Source organism: Thermobia domestica, chromosome 12 (assembly GCF_964235325.1).
Source record: "Thermobia domestica chromosome 12, izTheDome1.hap1.1, whole genome shotgun sequence".
NCBI lineage: Eukaryota > Metazoa > Arthropoda > Insecta > Zygentoma > Lepismatidae > Thermobia > Thermobia domestica.
This window is the reverse complement of record NC_137465.1, coordinates 126,860,918-126,876,123: the sequence shown is the minus strand read 5'-3', so window position 1 is coordinate 126,876,123 and position 15,206 is coordinate 126,860,918. Positions and strand designations below refer to the sequence as shown.

Here is a 15,206-nt window from a genome sequence, read left to right as displayed (position 1 = left end):
TTCATCACGTTTAAACCACCCGACCAATCTTAACCAAATTTTCAACATAGATGAGGTTCAGACATGAGGTGATTTTTATCATATCGCTTTAACGGTAGAACTTAGGAGAGGGGGAGGCGAGGGGCGAAATCTATAAAAATAAATAAATCTTAATAACTCTTGAACCACCAGACCGATCTTGATCAAACTTTCAACATAGATAAGATCCGGTCTGGGATGTTTTCGTCACTTCACTTTTACGGTGCAACTTAAGGGAAGGGGAGGGGGAGATATATGTAAAAAGAATAAAAATAAAAATGACTGTCTTTGTGACTTCATCACGCTTAACCCACCCAACGATCTTAATCAAATTTTCAATATGTATGAGGTTCCGACCTGGGGTGGTTTTTATCATATCACTTTAGCGGTAGAACTTAGGTAAGGGGAGGGGCAGATATATATATAAAACTTCTTAACTCTTGAACCACCCGACCAATCTCGATCAAATTTTCAACATAGATGCGTTCGGATTTGGATAATTTTTAACATTTAAATTTTATGATGCAACGTGGGGGAGGTGGAGATATATGTAAAAATAAAATGAAAGTGACTGTCTTTGTGTCTTCACTCTTGAACCACTTGACCGATCTCGATCAAATTTTCAACATAGATGAGGTTCGGGCCTGGGATGGTATATATCTATTCACTTTGACGATAGAAGTTCGGGGAGGAGGAGGAAGGAGTTGAAAAATAAGTAAAACTTAGTAACTCTTGAACCAAACGATCAATGTGGATCAAATTTTTAACGTGGGTGAGGTTCGGGCCTGAGATGTTTTCTGTTATTTCACTTCGACGGTAAAACTTTGAGGAGTAGAAGGAGGGGGAGATATATAAAAATAAATAAAACTTAACAGCTCTTGAACCACAGGACCGATCTCGATCAAATTTTCAACCTAGATGCAGTTCGAACATGAGATGATTTTTGTCATATCACTTTGACGATGTAACTTAAAGGAGGGGGAAAGACATTTACAAATGATCGAAAATGACCGATATTAGTGTCGAATCTATAGTTTTTGAAGTCGCTGAGATGAACAGTGACACTTCTGATGTCTTTTAAATCCAAATTCATCCCCGCAAATTTTGGAAAGGGAGGGGGATATATAAAAATAATCGAAAATGACCGATATCAAGGAGCGCTTAGTAATAGTAAAAATGACTGACTAACGAAACATATTATTATTTTTTCTTAATTTAACCCAGCGAAGCGGGTAATTGATGCTAGTCTATATATATGAAACAAAACTATTTGAAAACCGCAGATTACCACCTCAGCGTATTTTTCTTTCTTTTTAATGAAGAGTTTATTGTATAGCTTAAAACACGTCTTCGTCTATACGGCTTTATAATTTAAATATCTTGAGCTCATTCGTGGCTAAGCGGTTAGCGTACGCGCCTTTGGTGTGGGAGACCCGAGTTCGATTCTCAGCGGGAGCTCTTGTGGTTCGGATTCCACGTTAATAAGTAGGTCCACGTCTCATATAGCCTCGCTACTGTACGGGACGTTAAACTCAAAATCAACTCAACTCAATTTAAGTATCTTTCAAATTATGTATATATATATACCTATCTTATCTTATGCTATATTCGTACATTGTTAGAAAATGTTATTTGGGAAAACATTGTAACAAAAATCACGGAATGAAACATCTTGACAATGCTCGACACATAGTAGGTTTATCAACACCATAATATATTTCTTTTCAGATACAGACACAATCGCTGTTTTACCATGTACAAATACAGTATCTCAAGTGTATTATATATATATATATATAAAGGTAACATAATAATAAAGCGTAATATTTACAAAAAAAAAAAAAAAAATCCCGTCGAATTTTTTGTAAAGATTACGCTTCATTTAGCTGTGGGTTTTTTCTTTGCTGATTTAATTGCTTTCTTTAGGCTTGTCTCTAAATATTATTCTGATTAATATAGCTTGACAAACGAAAGTATTTAAGTTGCACTACCTTTTCAAATTTCGTAATAAACAGATAACAGAAAAAAAAATTGCTCATATTTTATTCATTACAAGAAATACTCTGATTTTCGCAAGACTTTTTACTCAAGTTCTGACTATATAATGCTTTCGCATCGAGATTATTAAAGATTTCATTATATTATATAAGTAATCTAGCTAACTTAAGAAAAGAGACCATCAAAGTTTCATCTATGCTTCACTGTTTTTTATTTTCAGTTCTGTTTGTAATTACACACGCACACACAATTCTAAAAGCAAAATTACCAGCAAAATATAAAATTAGTAATAATGAATGATATATGTATGTATACTTGGCTGCATTTAACTAAAATAAAAAAAAAAAAAATCCTTCGTGGCTAAGTGGTTAGCGTACGCACCTTTGGCGTGGGAGACTCGGGTGCGATTCCCACCGGGAGCTCATGTGGTTTGGATTCCAAGTTAATCAGTAGGTCCACGTCTCATATAGCCTCGCTACTGGACGGGACTTTAAACCCAAAATTAAGTCATCAACTAAAATAAAATTACTCGACTGATACCAATAAGATCTTCTTCACTCCAATTTCAGGCTGGCTATAGAGAGCTGCATTAATCACCACGTTTAGATTTTAATTAGCTGACCAATAGCGTAAAAGGTGCAGCATGCTGTGCGAGGAAAATTAAATAGTTTTTCTTTTAGTCTTTTAGAATTCCAATCGCTTTCCATGAAATATGAAAATACAACTTTTGTATGCAAGAAAGCTATTTAAGTATGTTTTAATTTTGAGAAAACTACTTTGAAGAACTAAAAGGAGAGAAGGAAAGGGGGAAAACCTTGAGAAAATTCGAACTTGCAACAGCTTCCCGAGCCACAACCCGAAAGGTTGTATACGTTTAAAAATACTCTCCAGAAATCTTTTGTGTTATCGGCCGAAGAACAGTCACTTCAGATTGTATTATATACAACATACAAGATATTTGTAGTTTTCTTGAAGACTAAACACACACAGACGCACGCGCATAAACTATCATTCATCTATAGATTGTCTTTGGGCAAGACGACAGAATAAAAACAGATAACGTGTATTATATAAGCGAACTGTCAAGATTCTAACATGGATTTATTTTCATAGTGTTTCACAAATGCATATTTCATAAAAAGCATTTAAGTACACTATATTTTAAATTTCGTAATATGCACTAGGATTTCTTTTATTATATATGTAACACGATTTTGTCAGCTTTATTCAGCAACATATGTTTAGATTCTTTTTAAAGGTACATTACTTTCATCATATCGTTCGAATAAAACTTAATGTAAATTACAATCAGCGATTGTAGGTAACTTCAAATACGAGATCATTCCTAATACTCACCTCACCAAATTCATAAAAGCTTCCATCATCTTTCGTGATTTTATGGTCTCTCAGATATTCTATGGCTTCGGAGTAGTTCATCCGCTTGAAAGGCTTCTTTGGTTGCTTAAAGTCCTGGAAACACGGAATACATGACCTCAATTATTTTCTTCAAATGAATGTGAATGTAAATTTGCTGTTCTCACTTTAAATTATTATTATTATGACAATATTTTTAAGTCTGCAACCTGAGTAAGAACAAAGTAAATTAATGACTTCTAGAACTAGCATAACTTAAGTAGAAGTGGGAAGCCGAATAAGAAGTTAATTATTGACTCTTAAAACCGGCATATCTTGAATAGAAGTGGGAGTCACATTTTAATTTGGAGTAGAATGTTTTGCACTCAACACTTTTTCTCTTCAATCCTCACAGTTATGTTTTTACCTGGTAAGTCTATCAAAATAATGTTTGTATTTGGTCAAAGTTCAGATTATTAACACTATTTATGGAAACACCACTACATATAAATTTACAACTATGACTTCCACAAAAGGAGACACGACATTTAATATAAAATAAATCAATTTGGACCCTTGCACACAGAAGTAGATTGCGAGGTGTATAAACAAATATACATACTGGGTTTAGTTCCTTGACCAAATAACCATAAGGAGAGGCTAAAACTCTGTCAACAACATCACATACGAGATCTTCTAGCCTGTCTAGGAGATCATTAAACGAGATAAATGGACATTCAGCCTCAACATGAGTGTACCTACGAAAGAGAGAGAGAGAGAATAGATATTTGTATCAAAGACCCTTTTTTTTTTTTTTTTTTTTTTTTTTCAACGGTATCAGTTACCAAGACTACTTACACAGGCTTTAAAGACTGTTCTACTATACCCAATCATTACTTCAGACCTCTCTATATCATTCATAAACTGAGTCAAAAGTTTTAACCATTCACTCTTCCTCCATATGTATAATGGACGTTCGTAAAATTCTTCACTTTGAAATAAAAGAGTTGTGTTTCGTATTGAAAATCAATTTATTTTTTGATGTCTCCTGTTAACTCGATACTCTGTCCAACATATACCTTCAAAAGTCAAATGTTGCAAAGTAGGGTTTGTGTCAAGCATGATCTCTCATATGCAAATCATCTTTCACCGAGTCAGGTCTCTGAAAAGGAAAACTCGAAGGGGAACAAATCCAGAGATGATGATGTACGAGTTCACAGTGTAATTCGACAGTTTCGGCCACGACAATTGTAGTGGTGTAAACTGGGACATCCTGTAGAAAGAGAAATATTTCTTTGTTAAATGGAACCGCTTTTTCATCAGTTCCTTGTGAGGATGATCTAATAAGGAGGCACACTACTGACCTAATGATTTTACCATTTTCTAGGTTGCCAATGGAAATGATGCCGTGGGAATCCGATGAAAACTGTGGGAATGACTTTACCAGCCGATAGGAGAGATGTTGCCTCTTTATGACCACGTTCTGAAATTCACTACTTTGACTTTTTTTTCTGCTTGGTAATAATGTATTCTAGTTTCATCAACTCACTTAGGTTGCTCTTCCACGTGGTCAAACACAGTCCTGAATCGTTCATGCGATTCCGCTTTTGGCCAAAGGTAAGAGATCACGGCCTCATGTTTCTCAAACCTAAATATCCACGAAGATTAATGTACGTTCAACTGAGATGTTTATCATGTTAGCTATTTCATGTATCTTCACTCGACGATCTTTCGAACACAATATAATGAATTTTATTTATCATTTTCACAGATGTGATCATCTTTACACGAAGACACTCGAAATTCTCAGGGTTTATTTACTGAAGATTGTACATTTCAACTATAATTACTTGTAGTTTTACTTTCGCTTATCGATGGAGTCCCCTGCAAGATCAATACACTTCAATACACGAGTCTCCATCGCTTCAATTAAAAAAAACATTTCAGTCAGTCCTTCAATCAACAATCCATAGTGTTAACAGTTCCGAATCATTGCCGAAATATTTCACACTAAGGTCTTTCGTCAAGATTTGGGAACAAATAATATAATCACTAGGGACAGATCCGGAGAATAGATGCTTCATGAATTGCGGTTACCTTAATTTGAGAAGTATGATGGGAGTATTATCGCAATGGAAAAGAACCCAGTTGCGCAACATTCCACGCAGTTTCTCTTAATAGTATTATGTATTTTTCTAAATTAAGTTCCAAAATAATTTTCTCCTTGTTTAACTACAATAATTCGTTCGAGAAAAAAAAATGTCCTTTGATGACTGGACTTTGGGACATTTCTGTGGATGGAAAGTGAGGATTTTTGTACTACATGCTTTGGAGTTTTCTCCCATGATCAGTCATGAACCCACTGTCAATTCATAGCAGGTTCAGGCTGTCCCACAATGTTCCATTCTTAGAGCCCCAACATACACTGAACTTTTCATTTGTAGATGTTTACGATTAATTAGGTGTACACTGTCTATTGAGATGCTATGTGTGCCTACTACATAACGCGCAGTCACACGTTGGTCTAACGAAATGTCATACATCTTTGTAATTCTTTCTGGGATAGCGATAACTGCAAATGGGCCATCACCATGGACTGTCGCCCACATTTAAATTAGCACTACCATCTTTTTCAATAAGTCACAACAAGGGCTTTGGTCAACAAGCATCTGCACCATTTCAACATGAACGTCTTGGTGGCAGTTGTTAATTTGCTTATTTTTCACTGCATGATCTTTATCATTATTATTACCGATTGGCAACATTCACTGATTACCATCTATACATAAGGGGAAGTTTTTGAATTATAGCCCACAAAAATTAGACCGGAAAAAAAAAAGAAAGAAAACTTCGAAAAAATTCCGAATAAGCTAGATTTTTGTGGAGACATTTCTTTTGATGCTCTTAGCATATGCTGAAAAGAACCCTTCACTTGAGCAGTGAATTTGTTTTTCAATTTTTTTTTTTTTTACAATTATCTCCAAAATTATCAATTTCTCGAAGAAAATAGGTATGAGGAAAATTGTAGTTTACCATATCCCCCCCCCCCCCACACACAAAAAAAATCAACTGTTTCAAATATATATGAACTTTATGCCTGAACATAAAAGTGTGAGTTTTTCCACTTAAGACTGCAAAATATCTGAAATTAGCACGCTCCCTCCTGGGAGTGGGATGAGGGCAACTTTGAAAACTCAAATAGAAGAATCTCATTTTCTATTGCAGATTCGGATTATACGAGGAAAATGAAAAATTCCTTTTAGATTCGTGATAGGCGGCGCTGAAATCAGTGAAAACTACTTCACTAAGGTTTCTTTAATTGGGAGTCTCCTAGCCCAAGGACATCAGAAAAATAAAAAGAGGCAAAACTTCGAGAAAATTCCTTTGACAAAACAAAGAGCTGAGTAGTATAAACAAAGACGAGCTTGTCATTCCTTGTCAATTCCCGCCAGCTGACATGTACTTTCATTACTAAATTTAGGCGCAATACGCATTGTCACCAATCAACTTAAAGACCCCATCCTAAAGACTTGAAATCTGTAGACAATGAAAGGGGTTGAAATAACTCAACCCGAAATAAAAAAGTTCACGAACATTTCCATAAATAACATTCGATTTTACTACTATATGCCGCATATTTTCTTTGCTGTTTCCCAATCAGCAACACTGTATGGCGAAGGAGTGAATAGTTTAAAGTGTTCCATATTGAACATTCTGCACTGAATAAATTGTTATGGAGAGGTTTTGTCTTGGCGAAATTTCGATTTGTGAGATTTTGGTCCGGCTAGATTTTGGGAGGCCATATTTCGGCTGAGAGATTTGGTTCGAATACTTTCTAGCATATATTTTTGTACGCTCCTAAAATTACAACTAAAATTCTGTAAATTGTTTTATATTGTATAGGTGTTCCATGGTTCAAAAGAGTATATACAAAACTAGAGATCAAGGTGCTGCGAGAGAAGTGATAATTGACAATTAGGAGCAAGAATGGATTTATATAGCATCAACCCGATCCTTGGCAGAGGTACTCCAGAAACATAATTTCCTTATTACTTAAAGAAAAATTGTCACACTTTTAATTATACTATTAAAAAAATAAGTGAAGACTAACTCCGTTGGCTGTATCTGTAAGAGCTGCCGTATATTTTCGACTACTTACTGTATCTCTGGCCTTGTTCACTAGGTTAAGTCACTTACATGAAGATCGAATCAATTTATAACATCTGCTAAAAGGATGCTAAAACTGAAATACGACGTCTTGATAAACTGGTTTATGCACGAAAAAAAATTAAGATGATTTCTTTATGAAGGAACTGATGATTTAACAGTTCCACTTGGACTAAAATTGGTATACGTCTGTCAGTAATTGCCAATATTTTCAATGGGAACTCTCACCTTTCTCAGCGACTCTTTCTGAAACATCAATAGCAGATTTATCACATCATACGGTATCCATCGTTCTGGTATAGCAGTATTAAAACAGCAACATTACTTCTAGTAATAAAAAGTATGTACAAATAACTCGATATCATCAGCAATGAAAGCTGAACTCGAAATTTTTCGGCATTCAAGAGAGCAACTATTGTTGCTAATAATATAGAGTTATTTGTACTTTTTATTATTATTCTCATTATTACTAGAAGAAACGTTTTTGTTTTGATACTTCTGTATCTCAACAATGGATGCCATATGAAGTGACAAATTTGCTCTTGATATTCTAAGAGCTGTTGTGGAGGATGGGGAGACTCCATTGAAAATTTCGGCAATAACTATGTGAGATGTATACCGAGATTAATGCAAGTGAATTTTTGTAACCATGTATCAATTTAGTTCCTTAAGTTGTAATTCTGTGTATACTAACAACGTGAGAGTCCTGAAGACACTAAATATGAGTCTCTTAAGTGTTACTTATTTTCGTGATGTAACTCATACATTTCACCTTAAACTTCCGTGAAAAGTTAAATTATAATTAGAGATATAAAAATTATAATATGTAACCATTAGAACTCACTAGAACTCGAAATTTATTGACATTTAATATTAACACGTTGTATGTGGTTGCTAAACTATTGAAAACTTTTTCATGTCGATAGAGAAAAAGTCAAAATCGTTCAGAAAAATTCACAAACGTCATCAACAGAGTTAGTACCTTTACATATCTTTTTACTAACGTAATCCTAATTATATACTTACCCAAATTATTATAAAATAAGTTTGATTCATATTTTTTAAGATGCAGTACATAAAGAATTTGAAGTAAAAAGAGTGTAAATATTATTTTAAGAAAATTGCGTTCCTACACTAAAGAAGTAGAAATCATAATGGTGAAAAAGTCCAGATGTTATTCTTTGATGATATATTAGTTTTGAGAATACAGCGAATGAATCGTATGTCTCATAAATTTCTGAAGATTATTCTGTTTTCTAAAGTATTGATACAAATGACACTTACATCCTTACTGATCTTACGCTTTCAATATTATTTTACTTACTCTGCTAAATGTCTCCGTGTTCGACTCTGTTCGGCTCGGTAACTCTGAGCTATACAGAAAACATCTCCCATAGACGGTAGGCAAGTTTCAAGATATAACTGCGAACTTTGTGTCAAGTACGCTTCTTCCCTAGAAAATAAACCACGAAAATGTCAGTTCTACAGGTTATAACAATTACGTAGATCACAGGCATATACTTCAATTACGATAAATTTAGGCACCTCGTTAGAACATGCCCATTTTACAATGCGTTTTTACTATTAGTAAACCAAAAATTTCACGATATTCATAGTGTAAATTACCAATTTTCACTAAATTACCGAAAAATAAATGTTAAAATATACTGAATTTGTTACTAATGAAACATGAAGAACTTTTTATTTTAACGTCCCATAATTATGCACCGAAAGTAAAAGATACGATGATGATGAAATGGTATGACGAAAGTAGAGAGGAAATGGAAGAACCCCGAGACAACCTATACATAGGATGTTTGTTCACCACAAAGCCCACTTCGCGGAAGCTCGGATCAAGCCAAGGGTTTCACGCACCTTTTATCTTCTACCATGAGCCACCGCGGTCCCCTAATAAACTATACAGGGTGGGGACAAAATTGTTTTGTATATACGCTAATACTCAAAATAAAATCTAAGTGATGAACTACATCTTAACACTATTCAACAAATAAGCACTTTATGTCATCAGTCATCCTCTGACAGAATACTGTTTCTCAGAAGACCAGAAAATAATAATAATAGGAAGGCAATGATCTGGGCTTCTTGAAAGCTTTCAGCAGACTTCAGTTCAGATGTAAGCTTCAACCATAATCTTTTAATTTAGTATGTAGCTGAACGAAAAGTATTCTACATACACGTCAAATTTTTGGAAAAAAGTTTTACTGTATGAACTGAAGTTAATTTTTGAACATGTTTGTGAAGACAATTTATTCGAGTACAATGATGAATCAGAATAAGATCTTCAGGATCCAACTGACTATAAAAAATGCGCCCTAACAAATTAAAACTTACTCTATGGCCTACGGAACCCGGAGGTTCAATGCCGCATTCACAAAAGCTTTCCATCGACTACTATCCTTAGCCAACTGGATATAGTTTCTATTTTATATTCCTACCTCTGCGAGATCCATCTTAATATTGTTCTTCCATCTACACCTAGGTTTTCGGAATAGTCTTTTCCCCATTGGGTTTCCAGTTAAAATTTTGAAAGTCACAACAAAAATAAACGACTGAATTTCAAAATTATTTTCTTCTAGTGGTATTCAGTACTACAGTTAATTACCACATGGTATCTATTTGAATAAATTAAGAAAAAAAATCTCATACGACGAACATTCAAGAAAATTTTGCACATAGCCCGTTCCATACATTACATGGTCATGGGATATTCATTATTGGCTGTTGTTCAAAACTGGATCCACTTCTCTTTTGTTGTTTCCTCTACAGGTAAAATTATCTGAAGTAATGTGCCTCAATTCAAGGAAAATGACTAATATGGAACAACGGGCGGTGATAAAACTTTTAAGGTTGGAAGGTGTTTCGCAACACCGAAACACACGAAAGTCTGCTTAAGATTAATATTGACGCTATCCCACACCAGACATCAGTTTCCAGATTGGCAAATGAATTTAAACGATCGATGAAGCCCCAAGTGGACGACCAGAAATCGTTGAAAATGAAGAAATCGTTGACGACGTTGGGAAAATTGTGATGGAAGACGGATAACTATTCCGCAGTTAGTAAAAGTCCTGAAGATCAGTGTCAGATCCACTTATAACCTTCTTGGCTAATCTCGTCTTTCCAAGGTCTCAACATGTTGAGTCCCCAGAATATTGACAGATGCCCAAAAACACCGAGGCACAGCATGTGTAGCCAACTGTTGGCTCGCTCTGCTCCAGAGGAAGAGGTTCCTTACCACCGGATTGTGACTGGTAATGAAACATGGATTTATTACTATGATCACCGACAAAAAAAGTGAACAAGGAACGGAAACATCTAGAATCAACTCATCTGCTGGTAAGCTCCTCTTCATCTGATAGGATGCTGGGAGAGATTTGTTGATCAATCAGTGAATGTTACAGTAATCTTCTGAAGTTGTATGAAAACGTCAAGTTGTCCAAAATAAGAGGAATGATGAGTCGAGGTGTTCTGCAGGATGATAATGCGTCGCCTCAAAAATATAAACTGCCGACCCGGGCTATGCTCGATTTGGGATTCAAATCGGTACATCCACTTTCTTTCCGGATTTAGTACACTTTTCCATTTGTTTGGAAACATTGGAAGATGAACTTTGTGGATAGCATTTGTTTGATGACACGGAACTGAAATTTGCTGTGAACACCTTTTTTGATCATCAAAATGAGGACTTCTACAAAAGAGGATTTTCAGTCTAAGGCACACATGGGAGAAATACGTCACCATGCATGAAGACTGCATAGGGAAGTATCTACATCCACGGTAGTCAATTCTCTGTAGGAATTACATAATTTGCTGAACACCTTTTGAACTTTCCTGGTATACGGTATTTCAGCTCCTCGTAAGAAACATACCTATTTATAGATACTTGAATTTACATAGTTATTCTTCTATATTCGTTAATAATAATAATAATAATAATAATAATAATAATAATAATAATAATAATAATAATAATAAACCTTCTTGTATACATTATATTCTGGCTGCTTGAATGCTTTTATTAAGATTTTAATTTATTTTGAAAATAAAACGCTTGATTTTCTATCAATTTCTATTGAACTTCTTATTTAAACTAACCCAAAATAATCCAATTTAAATAGCGTAGAACCACCCTCTACTTGAGTCTGTACCAATGTTGGAGGAGTAACTTCACAGTATCCCCTACTGAAATAGTGGTCTCGAAAAGCCTGCATAACTATTGAGCGCATCTTCAGGATCTTAGAAGTCTGTAAGGAATTGAAGAAAAGTAATAATTTATTATGCCAATTACTGATAACAAGAAACCTAAGTTAGAAATAAGAACATTAAATATAAGTTCTAAAGGGAACTTCTAGCAATACAGCACAATAATTCTCTCTTACATTTTCTTGTATTTAAAAACATTGTTTTAATTAAAACAGAAATGACTGAAAAGAGAGAAAGTAACAAGAGTTTTATTTGAATTATATGACCATAAAGTTTTACAAATCAGAAATAGTAAATGAAATTGCTAACTTCTATCATCTTATTCATTATTATTAAGATTCATTTCTCAAATACATAATACTCAGAACCAACTTCAAAAACAAATGTGTAAATACCATGTAAGTGAAGAAGAATGGAACATATTAAGTAGGCCTTACATTTTCACCTCTGATCATAATATGTCTATTGTCAAGTTGAACATCAGGTAGAGCTTCTTCGTTAAGAATAGTATCGGCACCTCCAGCTGGTGCAAGACCAACTAATTCCCAATAATCTACCTGTAGTTCATGTCCACCTGGTGCCTACAACAGGAAAAGAAAATTATTACCATAGGTCGTAGTCCCAATGTCAGAAGACGATAGGACTACAAGTTATTAAAACTAAACTTTACAATTTGCAATTTTTATCAATGTAACTTTTATCAAATACAGTTACGTAAGAATTATGTAATCGCACCAGATTATCTAGCAGCAAGTTTACCAACACTGAAAAATTTGAAAGCAGAACGTGTAACAAAAATGTTCATTTTCCATGTTTAATAATGCAATTAATATAGTCCAGGTTACTGTGTTCTTATTTCTTCAATTAAATATTTTATTTTCAATGAAATACATCCTTCTTTTTAATGTTCAATACTGTGAACTACAAATAATCTAAATCCCTAATTCCATCATCTCCCGACGACTGCACCACAAGCAGCTGAAATTATTGAGTAAAATTAAAAAATAAATTTAAAAAAAAAAGTTATAAAAATAGATTTAAAATTTGTTCCATGCACATGGTTTCAAAGTATAAAATTTCCAACTGTTTCTATTTCTATAATCCTGTAACAATAGAGATGGAATGAAGATATAATTCCAGTATTCAATCAAAGTTGAAGAATGTCATCCTAAAAGAAAATCTTAGTATTTTAAGACTGGCTACAGTCAGTTTCAAGTTTTCAAAAATATATTTTATTTATTTAATTTTGAAACACACAGAAAACTCAACTTATCGCGTCTGACGTATCCTAAAAAAGAGATACTGTCCATACTAGAGGAAGGTCTTATGACTTTCCAAAAAACAAAATTCGAAAATATCGCGTAAGCAGCAAAACGAATTCTTGGATCTTCACCGCTTTTAGAAAAGTATCCATAACTATCGAACAATCTATCAGCACAATCCACTCTTAACGGTTCTGAAGTCAGAGGACAAAGATGAACGTACACTGCAAGTTTCACTTACTCCATGATAACTCATGTAGCGGAAACGATTTTCTTTTTTTTTAGAGAAAAAAAAGGAACCTAAAAACAAATTTATAAACTGACACATTTGAAGTTGTAAGCCGAATTTTCTCTTCTTAATATCCTGCTGCTTATTTGTGCATAAAGCTGAACAACAATTTTAGTCGCTAACGCTCTCGCCTTCAGTGCGAGTGGTCCCGGGTTCGATTCCCGGTGAGGGCACTCGATCGAAAAAGATAAAACACTTTTTCAGGTCAGCCACCCTGAATGGGGTTTCCCTGGGTTTTCCTCATTCACACCAGACAAATGCCTGGGTGGTGCCTAACTTATAGATCCCAGGCCGCTTTCTTCCTTCGGATAGTGTGCTCGCGGAGGGACGTCATCCCTCAAAACGTGACCGGCTCAATGACCTTAGATGTCGAAAGCCCAGAAATCTAAATCCTAAATAATTTTAAAAAGAAAAAAAAAAACTTCCTGTTGAAGTAACTTATCTTTCTAAATCCGCAAACCCAAACGATATACACTTTTTTCTTTCGTATCTAGCACTCTGAACATATAATAAATACTAATTGAACATTAAACACATAATAAATACTAATTGAAATTAGCAGATGGTAAAATATTCTACTTACAGTCTTTCCTTCGGGTACTTTCTTCAAAGTTCCATACAACAAAACGGAAGATTCCGTAGATAATACAAGTGCGTTATATGTTTGACATAGAATGTCGTTCAGAACACATTGTAAGAAACCTGTTCCGTCCCTCAATGTGATAAACATCAGAGCTTTGCCTAAAATAAATCAATATCAGCATGAATTAATAATAATAACAATAAAAAACACACAAAAACATAAAAAACATGAACAAAATCTAACATAGAGTGCCAAGTTTTTGCACGCGTGTATGCAATCTAAAACCATGAAAGTACCATTTACTGTTCATGTAATATGCTAAACTCACACACGAATATGTAAAAATATTTACATAATTAAATTCAGATTAGAAAGTATCTTTGTAAAAATTAACTACCATCTATATTTCCACCATTTTCCAACATCAAAACATCCTAAATTTCTGAGCAGTTTGTGTCATCATCTACTATTGCCACAAAAGATAACACGTATTGAATTATAATTATAAAAAGTTACATACGCTGATCCTTTTATTATTTCTAGTTACTTGATCATCCGTGATAACGGGGAAACCGAAAGAGGGAGAAAAGCGAAACTTTGCACGTAGCAGCTATAAGAAGGAGACATCGTTTTACGTATGAGACAACACTATCCAGTGAACAGTGTTGCCATTCCAATATAAGATTATATTTTTTCAAATGGCACTACGTCAGGTTATTACATATTTCAAATCAACATGTCAAATAAAAACATAAAATACTACGTTTATTATTCAGTGTTGCAAACTAAGGATGTTATCGTATCATAAACATACAAAGTTTGGAAGCTGTATTACATATACAGCACAACGGAGATGGACGGGATAATCCATATTGCATACCTTAGCGTTGGATACCATGACTATGGTATGACTTGTTTCGAATGAATAGGAACGAAGTTACCAACGCTTGAAAATTTCAATTTTCTTGAAAGGCTTTATTTCGAAAAAAATGCTTAGATAAGTATCATATCTGGTTACTTGTATGGTTTTCAATAGATATACTAATTATTCTACCGTTTACAGCATCTCGATACCTCAAACCGTTCCGAAGATATGATAAACATTGATAAAGGTCGCAACACAGCTGAAAATTGCGTATTCGTGGGAAATATTTAAAATGACTCTTGTTCTTCTCCTCTTTTATAGGATTGTAGTATTAGCTTTTAGTAGCTGTAATTAAGGGTTCTCGCAATTCCATGTTTTGCAAACTTCAGCAATGTTTAATATATCTCTGCAACGGTTTGAGATATCTAAGTGCTGTAAACGGCAAAA

General features: G+C 34.3%; 1 protein-coding gene across 2 annotated transcripts in view; it reads right to left on the bottom strand.

The window, feature by feature from the left end:
* Window positions 1-15,206, bottom strand: part of AsnRS (asparagine--tRNA ligase) — a 129,956-nt gene that overhangs the window by 13,931 nt on the left and 100,819 nt on the right. For both annotated transcript variants that reach the window (XM_081734071.1, XM_081734070.1), the window contains exons 4-9: window positions 13,895-14,052; window positions 12,198-12,341; window positions 11,653-11,801; window positions 8,861-8,989; window positions 3,992-4,127; window positions 3,373-3,486 (exon numbers count right to left, since the gene is read on the bottom strand). In XM_081734071.1, the coding sequence (XP_081590197.1) occupies window positions 3,373-3,486; window positions 3,992-4,127; window positions 8,861-8,989; window positions 11,653-11,801; window positions 12,198-12,341; window positions 13,895-14,052 (830 nt within the window). The remainder of the gene's footprint in view (window positions 1-3,372; window positions 3,487-3,991; window positions 4,128-8,860; window positions 8,990-11,652; window positions 11,802-12,197; window positions 12,342-13,894; window positions 14,053-15,206) is intronic.